This window comes from Lepidochelys kempii, chromosome 1 (assembly GCF_965140265.1).
Source record: "Lepidochelys kempii isolate rLepKem1 chromosome 1, rLepKem1.hap2, whole genome shotgun sequence".
Taxonomy (NCBI): Eukaryota; Metazoa; Chordata; order Testudines; family Cheloniidae; genus Lepidochelys; species Lepidochelys kempii.
Window position 1 is genome coordinate 168,357,738 of NC_133256.1, and position 21,699 is coordinate 168,379,436.

The window sequence follows — 21,699 nt, forward strand, 5'->3', positions numbered from 1 at the left end:
CTTAGCTGATAGCTGCACTGTAAGTGCTGATTTAATAATATGTTTTCTTTCCAGAGATCACTTGTGCATTGTTTAATTTCTTACAGCTGAATTCTTAGTGCCTGTGCCCCAGTAAATTTTTATGGATAATAGCACCATGAAAATACACAAATGAGCCCATTACATCTCAGTAACTCCATATTAACTTGGCAGCCCTGGTCTAGGAAAGTGAAGGCAAAATTAGAAAACTAGCTATTATTCAATACTGACAGAATTTCCAACGCTCCATACAAATAAAAATGCTAGTGTTGCCTTCCTATTAGGTCAGATTCTTCTTTGTCCTCACTCTTGCTAAATCCAGATGCCACCGTCTGACAATGGGTCTTTATGGGCCAGGGTGCACAGATATTATGGCATCACTTCTTCCTACTCTTATTGAAGTAGTATTGAATGTGAAAACACTGGTTTTCAAATTACTTGGCCTTTTAGGATTTTCCCAACATAGCTGTCTGGCTGTTGTTTAAATATTTATCTAATCATTTTGTGGGGACTGTGCTCATAAAACCTTTTCTATTTCCTCCTTTCATCCTGTCCCCCTACTGCTGTAGCAAATTCAGTAACCTGTCCTCCTTGCTTCTGTTATATTATAGCAGGCTTAGGAAGTACTAGCCAATATATGTAAAGACTCCCTAAAAGACTGTTTATGTTGCAGTATTATTAAAACATCTGTGACGTTCTATCGGAGGTGTGGGCAGACAGTACACAAGTGAATTACTGATGATTTTAATACCATGAATAATCGCTCTTCTCTTTTAGTGAAATTAATTTAATTCAGTTGTTTTAACCAAAGCAAAAAGAAAAAGGATACCCCAGCAACAACTCATCATGTGGCTCTGTTTTGTATTTTACTATTTCTTCCTTCTTTATAAAGTGTTGGGGTGGGGGGGAGCGGAGTTACTTTTACTTGGCCATAAGACTTTTTCTCTGATGAAACCTGGCAAATAAATTCTTGGTTTGGGAGCAAAGCAGTTTTTTTAAAAAAAAGTTTAGAAATCTATTTCCTGAAGTTGGCTGAAACTGTGATCTTCTATATATTTTCAGACACTTTTTATACTTCTGAATCCAAAAATCATTTGCAGATTTTTTTCCAAATAGGAAATTTTCAAATCATTAGTTTATAAATAACATCCTAGTTATTTCTATGCATGCACAGGGGTATTTTTAAAAATAATTTCCATGAGGATTTACAATGCATTTGCACAACAGCTGCATCGACTCATGCCAGGGAGAGACCTGCCAAATTTGATTCATTTTGGGTTTTTTACATTAATTTAAAAGCAAGTTTTAAAATGAAGGATTTTATACTGCGTTTCAGGGAGATTTTAAAAAATCTTCTTTGAATTTGCTCACTATGGTTCTCATAGAGAGCCCTGCAGCAATACATGGAGTAAGAAGAGTTAACAAAACATAGATCTTATCAACTCCTAAGGAGTGTCTGCAAAATTATTAATCCCCTGCAGTTACACAGCAGTTTTCACCCAGAGATCTCTCATACATCTTTACAGACGTACATCGCCCTCATTTTACGGCTGAGGAAAACAAGGCACAGAAAGCTTAAATGCCTTGCCCAAGGTCATGCAGCAAATCAGTTGCAGTGTGTGGAGTCAGAGCTACAGTCACCTGCTTCCCAGTCACGTAATCAGACCACTAGGTCATAGCTCCCTCTCCATGCAGATTTTCCCTTGGAAAAATATATAACACATAATCTGTTAGAGGGAATGTCAGTCAAAGCACACACAAAAAGAAATAGCTATCACATTTCCCAGAGTACTAAAACAGTAACTGGGGAACGCAGGATAGGGGACAATAGAAAAAGAGATCAGGACAAAAAACAAAACTACATAAATTCTATCGGTCCCAAATATAGAGCCAGTACAAACCGCCTTGTGTTCCCTCCCAGCACCTCCTTAGGCAAATAGCAAGTTCAGATGGGTGGAGTCAGAGGCAAACAAAATAGCAATATAAATGAATACAGGTATTCTTACAAAGTAGCCACCCTAAGGAGGGGAAGATCATCCTTACATTGCTCTGGTTGGGATTTCAGTGTGCAGTTAGGCTGGCTCTTGGTGGTAGGGTTGCCAATTTAGTTGGATGTATTCCTGGAGGTTTCATCACACAACATAATGTTTCATTCCAGGAGACTCCAGGACAATCCTGGAGGGTTGGCAACCCTACATGGTAGCCTGACTGACTCTCTTCAGCCTCCTGGATTTCTGCTATCTGCTGAGATACACTGTTCAGTTTCCCAGAAATCCTAAAAGGCTCAGTCTTCCCTTGAGTAGGAGTGTGGAGAGTCAGAAGGGTCCTCCCTGCCTTTGATGCTTCCCTTCCTGCTACACTCTAAACACAACCAACCAGAGTAAAACCAAAGCCTTTGGGTATGTCTATATGTACAGAGCTGCAGCGGCACAGCTGTATCAATACAGCATGTCTGGTGAAGACACACTCGTCAGCAGAAAAAAAAACAACCACCACCACGCACCTCCCCGAACAGCAGAAGCCTCCTGCCGACATAGTGCTGTGCACACAACAGTTTATGCTGGCATAACCTCGGTTGCTCAGAGGGGTGGTTTATTCACTCCGCTGAGCAACATCAATGACGCCGGCATAAGCTGCAGCGTAGGTCTCTGGTTCTGGTAGTGTTACTAGCCAGTTCTATCTCTGCCAGAGCAATCTGGGAAACAGGGTCCTGAATCTCTGTCATCAGTGCTGCTGTAGTCCGGGGGCAAGTCCCCCCTGACGCTCAGTCTGATATTTCAGGGGCACCCTGTCCTGTGGATCTACACAGGAATGAAGATTGGTGAGGAACCCTGCAAACGAAAACCACTGAGTCCTGCACAGCTGTTTAACCAGTAAATGAAGCAATTACAAACTATGAAGTAAATGATCTACAACTGGGTAGTTACCCAGCGGAATTCATTCTCTCTCTTTTTAAAAGGCCTCAAACACGTATTTACAGAAACATGTATGTTAATTTATTTGAGACAGGAACAATCCCCACAGCAGCTGTTTTACTCTCTCAAGTAATTTAATATGAAATTTTAAAATTTCAATTGGTTTTTCTCTTTTAAGATAATAGGGCAAATTTGTATTTTAAAACAGTCTAAAGAAATACATTTAAAAAAATAAGGCTGCTAAACAGCAAGATAGTTACATATCACCTCATTTAATAAATCTAAATACTTAAAAGCAAGGCAAAACATGTTTAAGTTTCATGTTTTCAGTTACACATATAAGAAGAAAACATTATTCTTATCAAGTATAAAGAAAAACATTTCATGAAAACACAATCTAAAATTTCACTCATGGAAGTTTTATTTTTATCTATCTTTCCTCTAGTATCAAAATATTTTCTGTTACGGGATAATGTTAGAGAGGAAATGTTATCAGTTAACAGTAAGATTTTTAAATTAAAATACGTAGAATTGCTGCATAAATGTATGTAATTTATAGTAAATAATTTTTCCTTTTGAACTTGCACTGAAGCCATTTGTCACTAACGTTTTAGTGTATTTTTTTCAAACAGGTTTTGTATTGTGTTTTTTATTTTGTACTTGCTAATGAAAGGACAGCATTTATTTTGTATTAGAGTTAAGGTTGTTTTGTGATGTAATTTATATTTCTGTATGCTTGATAAGAAAAGCCAAGTGTGTATTTTGTGGGGCATGCAGGAGAGAGTGTCACTTAACCAGATCCAGGAGTTTCCTTTCACTTGGAAAATTAGTATTAGTCTGGTTTGGAGCTAGAAAGAAAATATTTTGTCACCTTTTTTATTTATTTAACCTCCCTCAGTTTCCTTGACCAAAGCATGAAGTGTAGTTTTCAAATTGCAATTCCCTAAACATTTTACTGTTCTTGCCCTTAGAAATTGCCTCTTGCAATGAGAAAATGTCAAAATTCACTGTTTTAAATTTAATGGTGTAATGTGATCTTGTTAAAAAGCAGACACCTTGCTCTCTTTAAAAAAAATGTTAAGCATTTTAGCATCAATAAGTAGTTAACTTAATAAATCAAACATGCCAGAAAACAGTCTAAATGCCTTGAAGAGTGTCCTGAAAGTGAATTTTTTTTTTAATGGTGTGTTATAAGAGGGATCAAAATCACCCTTAAAATGGGATCATTTGTATAGTCTACAGGTAGTTTGGGAGCTTCTGTTCTGCTTGTCTCATAACACAAAGGACAAGAGGACATTCAATGAAACTGAAAGGTGGCAAATTCACAACAGATGAAAATAAATACTTTCACTCAACGTTAGTGCAACTAATCAGACTGTGCAACTAATTGCCACAGGATGTCACCGAGTCTAAGAATTTAGCAAGGTTCAAAGAGGGATTACGCAGATAACAAGACTATCCAGAGTGGTTATAAAAGAAGAAATTTGGAAGAGATGTAAAACCTTCTTCAGGTTTAAAACAATCACTTAACTCTCAAGGATTAGGATGGAGACCAAGAGGGGGAGGGGCTCACTGGTTACTGGACTAGGTAACATGAGGCTGATCCCGTACGGCAGTTCCTATGTTCTTACCATAGTAACCATGGAGAGGGGATAGTTTCTAATGAACAACACATGCCTAGACTAGACATGCCTTGGACTAGAATCCTTGTTTTGTGCCGCTAAATTCAGATCACTTGAGATTTTTTTTTTTTTAAACTCAGCTATAGAAATACCCAGAGGTTACAACAGTCAAAATTTGAAATCAGGATAATTTGTAATGACTTGCACTACAGAAACAGAGTTCTGTAAACTTCATAGAAACATCATCATTTACCTTCAGAGTAAGTGTCCCAAATCAATTTTCCAAGCCCAAGTGTAAAGTTGTGCTAAAGTAGTGCTTTATATTGAAAGCTGGTTTCAACCTCAACTATGGAAAGTCTACTGCCTCGCCATAATTTTTAAAACATACTTAAAATAAGGTACAAACTCACAGAAAGCAAAGTAAGATGCAATTCACAACAGTGGGAGTTAAATAGGAAAAGTTCAGCCTTAATATCAATATTCCTTAATGTCAAAGCATCTCAACTCTTCCATCCTGTGGGCCACTTCATGAGACCACTACCTTACATCCTCACTACTTGATTCTCAGTGTTTCATACTGCAAATCTTTGGTGCATTCACCACCACAGCTGTAGTGGATTGAGAAACACTTACATAGAGGAGGAAGTTTACTGGCTCATTGTCAGTGGGAATGCAAAATTGGATACACTTCATTGCTTCTCCAGCTCAATTTTCACATTACATTACACTTCATTTATGTGAGTGACACCATTGCCTTTTGCTGTCAACTTTTGCTAGCTAATTATTTAAGTGGTGGTTTAATAAATTATTTCATTGTGGTCAATGCAGGTTCTGGATTGACCAATGTTAAAACAGAAGAGATCTCTGAAGTAAAGATGGATGCAGAGTTCAGACATGATTCAGGATACGAAGTGCATCATCAAAAATTGGTGAGTGAACATCTAAAGCTTTAAATTTGTTTTGAATCACTGTGGCTAATAACGTCCTTACCTACAGGGACATTATGGCCCACATTTTTTTAATTGCGTGGTTGGAAAAAAAAATCTACACATAATTTTCACACACACTGTCTGATTCTGCTCCTTCTTAGATGAGTATAAATTGGGAGTCATTCCATCGGAGTCAGTAAACTTACACCAGTGTAAGACTAGTATGAGAGGAAAACACACACCATATTTGTGAATCAGTCACCAACCTGTATGGTCATTTATGCCTGTACCACGTACGCTCAATGCCCGTGATCCAAAAAAGTAAGAAAGAAAACATTGAACTGGGAACATCGTTAGACACGAGTAAAAAAAAAATACAGTGTTGTCCCAAGATATGAGAGATACAAGGTGGGTGAAGTAATAGCATTTACTAGACCAGCTTCTATTGGTGAGAGAGACAAGGTTTCAAGTGACACAGCTCTCTTCATCCGGGCTGGGAAAGGTGTCTAAGGCAGTGTTTCTCAACCTTTTTGATACCAGGAACTGGCTTGCTGACTTCCTAAACAGTGTCAGGGAGATCTCAAGGACCGGTTGTTGAGAAACACTGCTCTAAGGGATCATTCATGGTGAAGGGGACCATTCACCTTGAATGGTTCCTTAAACTATCAGTTCAATCTTGTGTTTAGCTGCCAGACTCTGGGTATGTCTGCACAGCAAGTAAAAACCCATGGCTGGCTCAGGCCAGCTGACTCCGCCTAAGGGGCTATTTAATTGCAGCGCAGACACTTCAGCTGGGAGTCATCTAGGCCAGCTAACAGGAAATGCCAAGGAAAGGGGTGTGGCCTAAGCTCTTCCTCAAAGGGAGTTGGGTGCCTCCCTCCAAAATGGAGTTCAGCAACTGTCTCCACTCCCAGGGTTGGTCAACTAAGCCATTTTTGCAAGAAATTGAGCATCAGAGAGAGGCAGCAGCAGTGGCGTCGGTCCCCTTGTAACCTTTAGCCCCGTGGTTAGGGCACTCAGCCAACATATGGTAGACCTGGGTTCAGTTTTCAGGTCTCTTACCTCTCTGGTGTATGCCCCTACCACTGGGCTGTGAGACAGTGTGGTGTGGGGGTGTCTCAAACTCTTCTATGGGAGCTGTTGCATAGTCTATAAATAATTAAATATTCGTTGAGCAAAAGTAAGACTGACTGGCTCTCTAGCTCAGTGGTTAGGGCACTATGATGGGGTGCGACTCACCACTGCGGCACCTCCTGCTGGCAGTCTTGGGAATTAGTTCTGCACCCTCTTCTGGTGGTGTCTCGCCCACTGTCACCTCTGTTCCGGGACCTATGTCACTCCCAGGACCACAGCGTCCTCTGCAGTGACATTACCTTCCAGATGTGCCACATTCTACGTTTCCCCGCTTCCAGAGGAACCTGCAATCTACTGTCCAGCCACTCCCTTCAGTGGCAAACTGCAGCCTCTTTGCCCTTGCATCATGGCCTCAGGCTGCAGATCCCTGCAGTCTGCCAAGAGCTGCCTTTAGCTCCCTAAATCTCTGCCTGCAGCACGGCTCTGCCCAGGGTACTTGCTGCCCTCCACCTACAGCCAGTTCTCCTCCCATCTCAAGCTCCTGGGAGTGACTGATCCTGCTTTGTTCTGCAGCCCTTCTTATATGGGCTGGCCCGGCCCTGATTGCCTGCTCCTATACAGCCACCCTAAGTCTGCTTTTAACCCCTTTTCTGCTAGTGTGGGGCATCTGAGAGGTGGGAGACCCAAGTTCAAATCCCTTCTCCATATCAGGCAGAGGAAGTAATTGAATCTGGGTCTCTCACATCACTTGTGAGTACTCTAACCACTGTTAGGTTATAAAGGGTCTGCCAGCTCCTCCCCTTCCCTGACTCACTCACTTTCAAAGGAGAAGATTCTCCACTAGATTTAATTTGCAACTGTAGTTACTTATATCTTTATTTTGTTTGATATTTTTGTACAGTGAGCAATAAATTACACTGTGAGGTAGGCGGGAGAAAGACCCTGCCTTAACAGTGCATTGTGACTCTTATGAATACAAGGATATCCAAATGAGAGAACACGTCTTCTAACAGGGACAGATCCAAAGCCTGTTGAGAAAGATTCCCCCTGACTCCAGGAATCAGGACCATTTTGAGCAGGACCATTAGGAGTAATGTAGTGGAAGATTCTCGCAGCAATGTTGCAATTTACAAGCAAATTGTTAAATCTGTCTTCTTGCTTCCTCTTTTGCGAAGGAATAATACATGGTGGAATTTCAGATCTTAGATTTCTAAAATCCTAATGATAAACTTGGAAGGTTTCTTTTTAAAATATATTCTTAAACCTAAGTAGTTCTGAAAAATTAAAGTGGGACTCAAATTTGCATTTGAACTAGGTAATGACTGTGTAAAAAGATACTCAGCTCTTTGATGCTGAGAATTGAGAATTCCCAGGGTGACAAGCTAATCCAAAATGCATTAGCACTAATTTGGGAAATTCTGCCACACCTCACTCAGGAGGGTTAAATATTATGATGAAATAAGTCAGAGAGAGGTTATTTGGAAGAGGAAACCTGGCACTAGTGCATTTCAATGTTTCATTTTATTGCCTCTGTGTCACACACAGTCAATTATAGTAACTCCAAAAGTGACCGTGCAGGTATCTGTGCAAGCAATTAGGAGCTGCAGCTCCTTCTACTTGCTAGTGGAAAAGATAATTGTATTGTATTGTATTTGGTAAAGAGAATATTGTATCTCTTTAAAAACACCTGATTTTAAATTGTGTTATCCTGTGTTATCTACTGATAGCCAGAACCATTACTCAGTATTAATTAGGAAGTCATCCTCTTCATATATCACATCAGTTTAGATTTTAGTGAAGGCACATACTGGGGTAGTATTCCCATATTGTTTCAAATGTACTGTGACTGACTGAAAATACATGACAAATTTCTTATTACCATACACAGTGTTACCATCTTAGTCAGACTTCTTACTGGAAAGACACATTAATGTTGTTCTAAATCAGTAAGTATTCCTAAGTATTATTTTCTCTTTCCCCTGACTGGAGTTATTTCTGAGTTCCGTCTCTGAGATTGTCACCTGATTAGGTGTAATTTGAAAGCAGCAGGTGTAGACATGCTTTTAGATTTCTTTTTTTCTCATCTGGAAGATTTTTAAAGAGAAAATCCCTTTGGAATATTTACTGAGATGCTTAGAACGCATATGTAAAACATAATGCAGGGCTGCAATTAATAATTGACCTGAAGTTGCAGTTATTTTTCTATTGATAGGTATTTGTGTTCTAGTAGGATCATACATTGTTTTTCATAACTGAAAATCCTTCAGGCCTTCATCTTCTGCTAACCTGTATGAAGTAAACAGAAATTATCTAAATTTAAAATAAGTATATTTGCATGTTTTTGTGTACATGCATGTAAAATTGTCAGGAGACATTAACACTGTCAGCACAACAAATTATGCAAACTCTGTACATTTTATGTCTGTTGCATTGCATTTTTAACATTGCTTAAACATCTCTTGTTGACAACAATGGAACAGCATATTTAATTTGCATGTTTTAATGCCTTTACATAGAAGACTGTTTTCTTTAAAAAATGTGATACAGCTCTTTGATTCTTAGACAAGAATTTGAAAAGGAGGAAGAAGCAGGAAATCAGCTAAATATTATGCTCTTAACTTGCCCTGGTGGGTAAATGAAGATATAAGAAAGAGCAAATAATTTCTCCTCTATTTAATCCATATATATATTATATATGTAGCTTGTCTACAAGACCTTACTCAGATGATAAACAAGAATGTTCATCATTGAGAAGCAGACAGGCAGTAGTTATTTTAATTATATAAAAATAAATTAAAAATAACTATTTTCTCTTCACTCTGGAAAGGCTTGATTTGCCTTACTAGGCACCTTAAAATAGAAAGTTTATTTTCCCATTTGCTAAACTCTCTCTTTGCTGCTAGACAAATCACCTTGCTTTCTTGAACTTTCTCCCCTTAACCCAGCTGGTTACATTGAGGCTTCATTGTTATCCTGTAGGTCTAAAATAAGCCTTTATATCAGACAAGCACATCATGCTTACCCAACCCAATCTTGACTATATGTAATTTCATGAAACATTTAATCTTTTAGCATCTCAAAGGTAGAGAAAAATATACATTTTTCCAATATTTTCCCTCAATCCTCACCAATCAGCCTGGGGTTTGTATAGCCATCGCCTAAACTAGGCTGAGCAGCAATTACAAGTCATATTTCAAGTGCCTCTGAAACTGATGGGCAGTGCTGGCTTAACAGCCTTGGAGAGAAGTCCTCCATGGATCCACAGAACTGATACTGGTACTGGTACAGTAGCCATTAAAACTTGCCACACTGCCCGTGTACCTTTTCTATGACAGAGAGAGCTTAGTGCTTCAGTGACCTGGTTGCTGCACTGCTGAAGAGATTGGAACACTGGGGTCATGAAATAACATTTCTGCAAAGTCCACTTAGACTTTTTGTAAATTGCATAGAAGACTGTACAACTTAGCTAAATAGCAGAGGGGATTTCATTACTTATCTGCTTTATTTTTTTTTTCCCTAGGTATTCTTTGCTGAAGATGTGGGTTCAAACAAAGGTGCTATCATTGGACTAATGGTGGGAGGTGTCGTCATAGCAACAGTCATTGTCATTACCTTGGTGATGCTGAAGAAAAAACAGTACACATCCATCCATCATGGTGTAGTGGAGGTGAGTAAAGGTTACCAAGCAAAGCTGCGCTTACGTGAATGGACATGGCAGCAGTGTGCTGTGAACAACCATGTAAATCCATGTGTTTACAAATGGGCTAAGAAAATGAGCTCCTTGATTAACCAGTGATTGAAAGTAGTGTGGCTGTCTTGTTAAACTAATAGTATTATTCAGCAGGATGGAACTGAATGATCTGAACAAGTAAATATGAGCACAGCAATCCATAGGGTATGCCCCATCTAATTAAATCTGAAACTGCAAAAATCTGTCCAGGAATTATCCATGACCTATGACCTTTAACATGGACATTAATTTCCCTTTAGAATTTAGTAGCTGCAAAGAGAATATTGTATGGGTTCAAAAATCTGAGTTATTACTATTGTCATTGGGAATTCACATGTAAGGACTTTTTTTAATTGGTTTCTAAAAGGTTAACTAAACAGTTAGCTAGGATTTGTGGATTTTACTGTGTACAGTAGCAAATGCAGATTTGCCCTACACAGATGCTGTATTACTTTTTGTTCTACCAACAGGACTAATTCTTTCCAGCCAACAGCCTGTGATTTACAGCTAATATGAAACTTACAGATTATAAAACTTGCAAGATCTTTTCTCAGAATGAAAACTGCTTCATCTCCCAAAGTGCCCAGTAAATCCATCACATACTCACAGTACATTTAAAGTAGTACTGTGGCTACCACCTGCTGTGATTTCATGGAACTTCACTATAAATAAAAAGCATAATGAACTTAAAAAAAAAAAATCTCCTCTTTTGGTATTGATACCCAGAACATTCACTGTAGATATCTATTCATTTTGCATTAGTGCATCATATCAGGCAATCCTCAAGAGATTCAGATCTTTTCTTTCCAGAAACCTCCAGCTAAACATTTTCAGTTTTAAATTAAACTAAATTTTGCTACTTTCTTTAGGATTTGTCTTGCATTTGTCTTGGCAGCAATTGAATTCGTATGAGTGACACTTCAGGCCCTACAGGATACATAGGAGGGATGATTCTTAAACACACACAGGTCATTATTCAGTGCAGAAGAAATTTAAAATTTTGGGGACTCTGTTTTATTTTTGTGACGTATGTATTTAGTATTCTTATAGCCCAGACAGAATTAACCAGATGACCATTGTGACTGACTGGTCCTGTGCCGTAGGAACTCTTAAGCTTTTAATTAAAAAAAAAAAAAAAAAGTAGGTTTGGATAAAAATGGAGAGGATAATCTTAGATCTGTGTGAATTTCACAAAAATCAAATCAGACATTTTAGCCTAAGTCTTGTAAATACAGTAGCAGCTTACGTACAACTGAGCAGAGTATTTCAATGACAGTGTAACTGACTGGTGAGTAAATAATAATAGCTAGCATATACAGAGGACTTTTGAATCTAGCATGAATACCTAATCAATTAGTAGTACAGAAATTAAGGCAGTACTGTCTAGTGGTTTGTTTGGGAATGGGCTCAAGGATTCTTGATTGTGTCCTTGGTTTGTGGCCTTAGTCAAATCACTTAACCTCTCTGCCTTAGTTTCTCACCTGCAAAATTGGGATAATACTTATCTATTTCCCAGGGATGCTGAGGATTAATTAGTAAATGTTTTTACAGCACTTTGAAAAATGTAAAGCTCTGTAGGCAGTAATCTTTGAAGTAAGGATATTCCAGTCCAAAGAGGATTAATTTATCTGGCAAAGTTGTGCACTAAAGGCATAACATTTAAAATATAAATAGCTTTGCATCTGGTCTACATTAGATGTATTTTGACAAACTAATTTTGGATCCCATCTGTTTACCTTGTGTCGGAAACTACTATGACAATTTAAATTTATGTGAATAGGTGTAAGTTTACAAAACAGTTTCCATTACAACATGCTCCTAGCTTTCTGAAAATCCTCTACTGAGGATAAAATTCTTAATATTTGTTCTCGAATGTGATTTGGGGGGGGGGGGGGGAGGAAATACTATGGCCATTTGAAAGGTGTTCCAATATTTTTTTAAACAGATTTTTAAAACTGGCTCAATTTTGATGGTTAAAATTTTCCATGTGAATTGTCCTCGTTGAGAGGAGGACAACCACAAACAATTCTGGGGGGGACAAATTGTTAACTGATACGAATGATTGCAAACATAAACAGTTAAAAATGGGGTACAGACATTGTGCATCATCGCCTTAAAATAAAATCCCAAACCCTAAACATCTTTGCTTACAATATACTTGAGGTCTCTAAGAAATATTGCCTGCTATTCCAGCTTTAAAGTTAGAGTAAACACTCCTTGAGAACCAGCTCGTGAAGTCACATGAGGATTAGCTGCATAGAAAATCTGTACGTGAGAGCAAAAGGGGCTGTACAGACAAAAGAAGAGGCTATTTACGTAAAGGAGAAAAATGGTAGTGAAATACTGCCCATGCTTATACCAAGAAGTATTCTTTCTCAGAAAACAGAAGTTGTTGTACCAATAAAATAAAAACCAGCAGGATCTTATTAAAGGGAAAAAGGCAAAATACCACATTTATTGTGAATACAGAAAGAATCATAGTAAGCAGTTAGTTATAGCTATAACATTCCATTCAATCTCATATTTATTCACACATTCATTCATACAAACACACACATACAGACCCACACACACAGGTTCTGCAAGGTTGTTATCATAGTTACCAGCCTTAGAGTTGCTCATGCCAAGCCACTGGCCAGGTGGCCTGGACATGAGGAGGGAGCAGGGCCTGTCAGATGCTCATCTGATGCTCCTGGAAGTTGGTTTGCAGAATCAGACCCCAAAGTTCTCACTTTTTAGAGTCTATTTTTATAGGAATTTCTTCCTATGCCAGTCTATGGGAATTGCTTCATCATGCTGTTGCTGAATCAATCAGCAGATAGCACATTCCTGACGGCTTCAAGATGTTATCTTGTTCTTTGGTTCTCCCATCCTTGAGGCTGTTGGGTGGATTCCAGTCTGCCCTCCGGGGTGGGGGGGTCCTCTGGTTATTTCCACTTGACGCCTTCTTCAGCCGATGGACACTGGATTCTTAGGCTGGCGCCTCCCTGATCATTCAGTTATTATCCACACCAAGCATCCATCCACATACATCCTCTATCTCTATTTTAATCACAATTGTTAATACAACAAAAGGGCGGGGAGTCTCTGGGTGCTGTTTCTGTTGTTACAGAGTATTGCTTTGAGTCTCTCTCTCTCTGTGAATTGCTTTGAGAACAGACTCTGTCTTAGAATGTACTAACACAATTAGCAGCTTGCAAGTTTCGCACATAGAGGGAGAGAAACAGTACCAAAAACCAAGAGACCTCTTAATTAGTAATACCCTGGAATTTAAACTCTGGGGAATCAAACTCATTTGTGATTTTAATACAGAACTTCTTTAATATGATCCAACAAAGTGCTGTCATTGTTATGCTCTCTAGAGCTTTGGCATGTCCATACCTGGAATACTGCGTTCAGCTCTGAGTGACTCAGATTGGACAATATGGAAACTGCTAAGAGAAGAACAAAAAAATGGTTATGGTTGATGGGGTTGACTGATAAGAAAAGCATAAGAGTTAAATGTGTATAGATTGGCAGAGCAGAAACTAAGCTGAGACATAAGTCTACAAATACCTGAAATGTGTAACTATCGAGAAGGGAGGAAAAAATATTTAGCATCATAAAATAGGTAAAGAGAGCAGCAGAGAAGGGAAATGGAGGCTGCAAAGTGGCAGTGAGATCAGAGAGTCTGGGATATAATCACCCCCAGAGAAGCAGAAGAATTCTTATCATTTGACACTTCTAAAACAAAACTGGGGGGAAAATTACAAGAAAATTTACAGTAGTGAAAACTGACTAGGAGCGAAACTAGATGTCCTAATAAGTCTTTGCTATCTATAGATTCCATGATTTGGTGACTATAGGGAAATGTGTTATAAATTAGCTTATCAGATGTAGGTTTTACCTTAATACGGAATGTTCTATTCAACTTTGCCATGTTTTCATAGACACACATATTGCTGTTGCCCTTACAATACAATTGTTTATAATGCTCCTGCTTATCTCTTCAGTTTCTTATCCGTTCTTTAGTCTCATCTGTTTCTGCATCTGATTAAATAAATAAAAAGAACAGAGAGTATTCACCTCATCCTGTCTCACATCTCAGGTAGATTGTACTGTGTGCTCCTCCTCCCCTCTGATTCTGAACAAAGGAATCACACGGGGAGCTCAAAGCTAAAAGAACAGGTGGAGTTCAGTACAGTATTGTCTAAAGCTTTAATAAGGAAGAGTACAGCACAGCCATGGCCCAGTCCTGTAGCCCAGATTCTCTTCGTCCAGGGCCAGTCTAGTGGCAAGGCCAATGGGACTAGCCATTTAGCACCAAGTATCGGAGGGGTAGCGGTGTTAGTCTGTATCCACAAAAACAACGAGGAGTCCAGTGGCACCTTAAAGACAAACCGATTTATTTGGGCATAAGCTTTTGTGGGTAAAATACCCACTTCAACTTTGAAATTACAGGTACTGTTATTAATTACTTGTATTACATTACTGTGTAGGGCTCCAGTCATGGCCTAGGACTGCCACTGCACTAAGCACTGTATAAGTGCGGAACAAAAAGATGGCCTCTGCCCCGAAGATCTTACACTTTAGCCTGATTGTCTCTACTGGGCAGTACTAAAATACGCATATTTCATCATTATAATTAAAAATGTTGTTGAACAGAATCCTGATGGTGGAACATAGTCCTGGCCAGGTATTAAATCACTGAATTGTGTTAGATGCAATATAGCCATGTATAGGGCAAGTGGTAACCTGTGAAGAGAGGGTATTTTAACAGCAGGAGCCAGCCAACTAGTCTGGAGATAATTGCTGAGACTCTCTTGTGGGCAGAGCCTGCAGCACTGTCACCATCTCCCACCAAGCCCCGCTAATGCCAGGGCTGCTATCGCTGTGGGAAATAGTAATGAGGACTCTCCAGGAGAGGTAGGATAGAAAGGAAAGAACACTGGCAGGCACGGAGAGTCATTAAAATGTAAGGGCAGGATGGTACGCTAGCTGCTGAGCAAGTCATTGTACCAGAAGTCTCTTGGGGATTTGAGGGCAGAGGTTGAAGAGGAGACAGGATGTGAAGTTCCCAAGGGCTCCCCTGCCCTTGATAAATTGGAACAATTGTTGACAGCTAAGCTGAGCACTCATCCGCTGCTTGCACCAGCTGAAAGAAACAGTAATATTCTGGCACTATAAAAATATTTTTTTCTTCGGAAAATGAAAGGTTTGTTCCTACTCCCAAAAGCTAGGGGAATGTAAAAGAGCGAGCCTCCTCTCTAGCCAGCAGTTGGTTTGTACAAAGCCACGTGCTGTGTCAGCTTGACGCAAGACACACACTTTTCAGGTTTGTCCCAGGACAGTTTGTGTATATTTTTACATCTAACAACATTGCTCATTGCAGGCTCAGCTTTAAAAAGCCTAGCACCCTTTAATGACAGTATTTTAATAAGAGAAGGGTCCAGTTACATTCCAGAATAGGGACAATAGGAAGTGCCAAGTCAGACCAGACCAGTGATCCATCCCATTTAATATCCTGTTTCCAATAATGGCCACAAGAGAGGGCAAGAAACCCTGCTATAGCCAATTATGGAACGACCTGCCTGTGGCAGCAGGGTCCGACCCTTAAAGTTAGTGATCTTGCTTGACGGAGAAGGGAAAGGATTATTCTCACGCATACAGATTTTTTTTTAAAGGCGATTTACAGTCAGTTGAAATTGGAACAAAGGTGGGGAGAGAAGATTTTTAGAATGGATGCTAAAATAGGGCTGATTTTGATGCAGCAAGTCACCTGATGTATTTTTACATGTGACACTTTTCTTTTTTAGTCAGTGGGATAACATGAGGTAGGAAATGGTTCTGATGGTAAGATACTGTGAGATGCAAGGGGCTAATCTAAGTCACAACCCATGCAGACAAGGCCATAGAAATAGGTAGATTAGCTTGCATTTTCCCTGAGTGTGGAACAACATATCCCTTATTTTCCTCTGAGGCTTCAGGTAACATAACTTTTAAAGGGGGACAGACTTGTCCTCCCCACGTTAAAATATTTCCAGTGTTGGAGATCATATTTCAAGAAAATCAGGCATCAGGTTTGTTTAGTCTGGAGAAGAGAAACTGGGGGAGGCATAATTTTTAAGTACATAGAAGATTGTTGCAAGGAGGAGGGAGAAAAATTGTTTTCTTTAACCTCTGAGGATAGGACAAGAAGCAATGGGCTTAAATTGCAGCAAGGGAGGTTTAGGTTGGTCATTAGGAAAAAACTTCCTAACTGTCAGGGTGGCTAAGCACTGGAATAAATTGCCTAGGGAGGTCGTAGAATCTCTATCATTGGGGATTTTAAGAGCAGGTTAGACAAACACCTGTCAGGGATGGTATAATACTTAGTCCTGTCATGAGTGCAAGGGACTGGACCAGATTACCTCTCAAGGTCTCTTCCAGACCTACAATTCTGTAAGCACTTCTCCTTTACTTATTCATCAAAAGGTTAGACTAAACTAGCCTGCTACATAAGATTTCTTGAGAGAATACATTTTTCATTATCCAAAAGGTTATTTTATGCTAAAAATAAAAGGTTATTTTTGCTAAAGGTCATTACATACAGAAATTCACATTAAAATTTTCATAGCTAATATTTTAGAGTAGTTTAGAATACTCTGTGCCCTTCCTGCTTTTAAGTCTTCGGACAAAGTAGTTGTTTTTTTTTAAAGGAAGATGGCAAACACTAGAGGTAAAGGATAGCAAATAGAATAGCTATGGGGGGGCGGGTCCCCCTAATTACCTATTAAAACAGAGCTAAGGAAGATAAGCAGGCGATGGTAGGTTTTGAATACACAACAGTTATGTGTTCACACATTAACATTTTTTAACATTTAGAGAATGGTCTCACCACCTCTAATGTGGTATAGTTTCACATTACTGTAATGTTCAGTGAAGGAAACTAATATATGGAGCAGCGGTTACTCAGAAATGAAGTTTCAACCACTGAGCTGTCATTGTTCCTATCTGCTAAGAAATTAAGTCACTTTTAGTTAAGTAGAAAATATTTAACTAGGTCAGAAACAAAGCGCTGATATTGGGGACCAAATTCAACCCTGGAGTAAGAGGACGTGTTCCCCATTAAATGCTATGGGATTGTTGATGGTGGGCCCTCATCAGTATCCTTAATTTTTACTAGCAAATTTGAAAGGTCCCAATTGGCAACTATAGACAGTGTCTAATAGGGTCTAGCACAAGCCACCTCCTACTGTTCTGCCAAGGTGGTTTGTATTATTGAGATTCTAGTTACACGCCCTCTGTGCCAGGCTCTCTGCAAGCACAGGAAGAGTGACCTAAGCATTTGCGATCTGGAAAACAGCCAGTAGATGAAGGAGGTAGGAAAACAGGATGCCAACTGTCTCCCTTTTCCCCATTTTTGTCTGTCAGGTTGCAAATTCTTTGAAGCAGGGACAAGCAGTAGTGGTAAGCACACTGCAGAAAGAAGCTGGTCTCTCTCTCAAGCAAACGTAACCACTTCTGATGACTAGTTCTTGTCCTGCAGCTTACAGCAGCAGAGAGGCAAGCCATTGCTGTCTAGGGCAAGAGGGAGGTTCCCTCAGGCCAAGGCAGTAGGAGCAGGGCTGAGCTTACCTGCCTGCAAGTTACTCTTCAGAGAAGCTTCTAGTTAATACTCCAGGTGTTGAGCCATAACGCCCTTCATGATTTGGGTCCTGGATATCTTTGAGAGGAGAGTCAGCCTCTTTCTTTAAGCTGGTTGTTGAGCGCTAATAGACCTTAGTGTTGTGGTGTCTGTTCACTGGAGAACCATCCCATCTAGAATTGGGTCCATCAGGGCCAGAGTCTGTTGACGAGGGCAAGCTCCAAGACTTACCTCCCTACTTAGGCTTTTCCTGTGCGGGTAGGGTTGAGGAGTGAGCCCTTTGCTTGCTTGTCTGTCTTATGGGGTTGAAGCTTTCCTATATGTGTTTAAATGCACTGATAAGAGCTCAGAATATAAAAGGGAGGAATAAGTAAACTTGAGCCATTGTGTGGATCAGAGGAAACCTGACCATGGCCCGTTTTCTCCCCACTCTAGGTGGATGCTGCAGTGACACCAGAGGAACGCCACCTTTCCAAGATGCAACAAAATGGCTATGAAAATCCAACCTACAAGTTCTTTGAACAGATGCAGAACTAGAACACCACAACAGCCTCATGAGTTGGACAGCAAAATGATTGCTTCACTGCCCATCGGTGTTCGATTCTAGAACAAAAACACTCTGTTTTATTATTTACTCATTACCGCCTTTTGACAGCTGTGCTGTAACACAAGTAGATGCCTGAACTTGAAATAATAAAAATCAGTAATGTATTTTCTCTCTTTACATTTCAGTCTTTACACTACATTATTAATGAATGTTTTTTGTGTACTGTAAAGAGTTTAGCTGTATTTAACTAGTGCATGGATAGATTCTCTTTCCCAATTATTTATCATGTGGCCCCTTAGCCAACTGTATATTATTCTTGTGATTTGTGGCAAAAATTAAGTCCTTCTTGAAATATGCTTTAAAGAATTGATGGGGGATGCTTCCTGTGTCTTAGCTGCTTCTCTTTGCTGAGATTTTTTTTTCTGATCAGTAGGCATTTTAAAGTAAAACTACTTTTTTTAAAGTATTCCAGATGAGTTATTTTCTTCTGCAGTTGCATTTTATTGTACAGATGGTTGCTTCTGCTGTATTAGTGATGTAGGAATCATGGGAATACACATTTGTTTCTTTGTGCCTGTTTTATGTGCACACCTTAGGCATTGGAAGGTAAACTTATTTTCTTTTCCATGTACCTTTTTGATCTTTTAATAAAAATTAAAAATTAAAAAGAATCCCTGTTAATTGTGAGCACTTTCGCAGGGGAAAAAGTGCCTGCTGGTTGAAAATTAATGGGGATCCTACAAATGTTTCTGCAGGATGATTGTACAGAATCATTGCTTATGAATTGATAGCTTTCTACACTGTGTTACATAAATAAATTAAGAAAAAAACCTTTGGACAAGAGTTTTCTTTGGAGGCAGAAACAGCTATGTTGAAAGTAAACAGTAATCATCAAACATTCATAGAGCTGGAGGGAAGGGGTGTTTTCCTGCAAGTGGATATGGACCAGAACATCCACAATTTGACTATAGAGGAACAAAATGGCAGTGTGGGGAGGGGGTGTGGCCTTTGGCACCCCTACCCCTCTAACATGTCATTTTTTCACTTTGTATGATAGCGTTTTAATGTAAATAAATACATTCCTGGAGGAGTTCCATTGTAGTGGTGTGATTGTGTAATTACCAACCTCCCTCCTCCCCCACCCCCAATAGCTTGTCTAAACATGTGCAGATTGATGTATACAAAGTCAACACCCACGATACAGGAATGATTCACTGGAAGGTTGTTCTCTCATTACTACTGCTCCTCCACTGGTCATGCTGTGCCAGTTGCATTCTCATGGTGTCCCATTTAAATCAATGTAATGTTGAGCTGTATGAAATCCGTTAGCAGTCCTGAAATCTGCAACAAAAGCATAACTGCTACGCAGCTCTTCTTTTTCCACAACACCAATGTGTGGTTTGCAAAGGCTAAAGACAAAATTGCTTTCCCTGGACCTGCCTGAAGAGGATGAATCGCATGATAATGACAAGGTAATACACAGCTGTTGTACCTCTCTCTCTCTTGGTGATCCATGAAGCAGGGTAAGATTGGTGTTCATCTGCCTATCTCACCTACAGTGCCAGAGCTGGTAGTCATGCTCAGAGGCCGGCTACTGGATCAGGTCCCCTTCAGAATCTGTCCAGAGGTGGTGGTGGTGCTGTTGCCCACCTTACGTTTTAGCCCAGTGGTCAGAGTACACCCCGGCACATGGGAGACCTAGGTTCAATCTACCTCTCTCCTGATAGGGCAGGGAGGTTCTTGTTCAAAGCCTAAGGAGAGTGTTCTTGCCACTGACGTGAGGTCCCTCAGCCTCTCCTGTGAAAGCCGTTCCACTGTGGATAAATACTTAAACAGGAGAGACCGAGTGATCCTATAGCTCAGTGGTTAGAGCACCCTTCTGCAACATGAGACCCAAGTTCACATCCTTTCTCCACATCAGGCAGAGGAGGGGAGTTACACCAGGGGCCCCCATCTCAGGTGAGTGTTCAGACACCTGCCAGGAGAGTTACAAGAGGGGCCCTTTCTCCTCCAGCCAGGTTTTGAATGGGGCCAGGGCCAGAGCCAGTGGACATACTCTGAACTCAGGCACTGCAGGCAGGGGAATGTCTATCTTCCCCTCGTTTGAGGATCACATCAGGGTGTAGGCTGAAGACAGGCATCCAAAAACCCAGAGTGAGGCAGAAACGCACATGCCAGGGTCACTTTTTACAGTGCAAATGTAGGTATTTTAGCCAGTAGTCAAACGCGGGTGTTGTGGTTCACAATCATGCCTAACACTGGGACTTGAATACCTAAACCACAGATTTAGGCACCGATGTTCCTTTGTGGCTCTGGATCCTAAGCCCCACTGCACTTCACTGTTAGCTCACTTTGGTGTCTCTCGTGGTCCCACCCTTAGGCACCTCCCTCTCTCTATGCATTGTAGAGGGAGTCTGGGCACCTAACTGGAGGTTGTGAATTCCACTAGTTGGCAGGGTGGCTAGGAGTCAGGTGTTGCAGCATCCAAGACCTGTGAATCAACCCCTTGCTGCCCTGATGTATGACACTTGTTTATTTTAGTAAGGGAGCAAAGTGAAGACAAGTTTCTTACTACTCCATATTATACAAGTTATCACAAATGGATTGTGAACAGTTCCATGCAGCAAATGTGCTTCCTGAAGCACTTATTGCCACCAGTAATTATCTCTCTCCAGCCTTTTAGGGAAGCTAGAAAGGCATGGAAAACTATTTAAAGTTTAATGTGGGATACTTGCATTAGCCACCTGCCTAAACACCATTGCAAGGCACTGAGAATCCATTGATATTGCTCCATTGCAGGCTAAGAGACTGAAGTTCTCAGTAGCATGGAAAAGTTTGGATCTTATTTTCATGTGCTACCAAGAAGCTACCTTGACAACTCCTACATGGGGAGTTCAGTCAGTATAATTGCATCACTCGGGTACAGGGATTTTCCACACCCCTGAGCAACATAGCCATACCAACATAAGTTTTTAGTGTAGACCAGAGCCAGGACTCTGCTTCCCTCCCCAATCTGTTAGTATCTGAAACCAGCTGGACCATACTGTAGCTTAAGGTAGGAAACCAACTTTCCAAAGCTTGCTTCCTGGTAAGTCCAGCTTCACAAGGGGCTTGGAGTTGTTTGCTTTTATCTTTCTTTTTTCCCTGTGACAATTTACTCTACCACAGACACAACACTCTTCCTATTGCCCTCCTAGCTTCATGACCTGATTTACACCTGGAAAGAAGCACCATATGCAATTATTAAAGCAAGAGCAA

At 40.2% G+C, this 21,699-nt stretch overlaps 1 protein-coding gene across 4 annotated transcripts in view; it reads left to right on the forward strand.

The window, feature by feature from the left end:
- APP (amyloid beta precursor protein) overlaps positions 1-19,532 on the forward strand; it is a 295,324-nt gene extending 275,792 nt beyond the window's left edge. For all 4 annotated transcript variants that reach the window (XM_073363102.1, XM_073363091.1, XM_073363122.1 and 1 more), the window contains 3 exons: positions 5,384-5,484; positions 10,079-10,225; positions 18,330-19,532. In XM_073363102.1, coding sequence (XP_073219203.1) covers positions 5,384-5,484; positions 10,079-10,225; positions 18,330-18,431 — 350 coding nt within the window. In that variant the 3' untranslated portion in view covers positions 18,432-19,532. The remainder of the gene's footprint in view (positions 1-5,383; positions 5,485-10,078; positions 10,226-18,329) is intronic.
- The last annotated feature ends 2,167 nt before the right edge of the window (positions 19,533-21,699 follow it).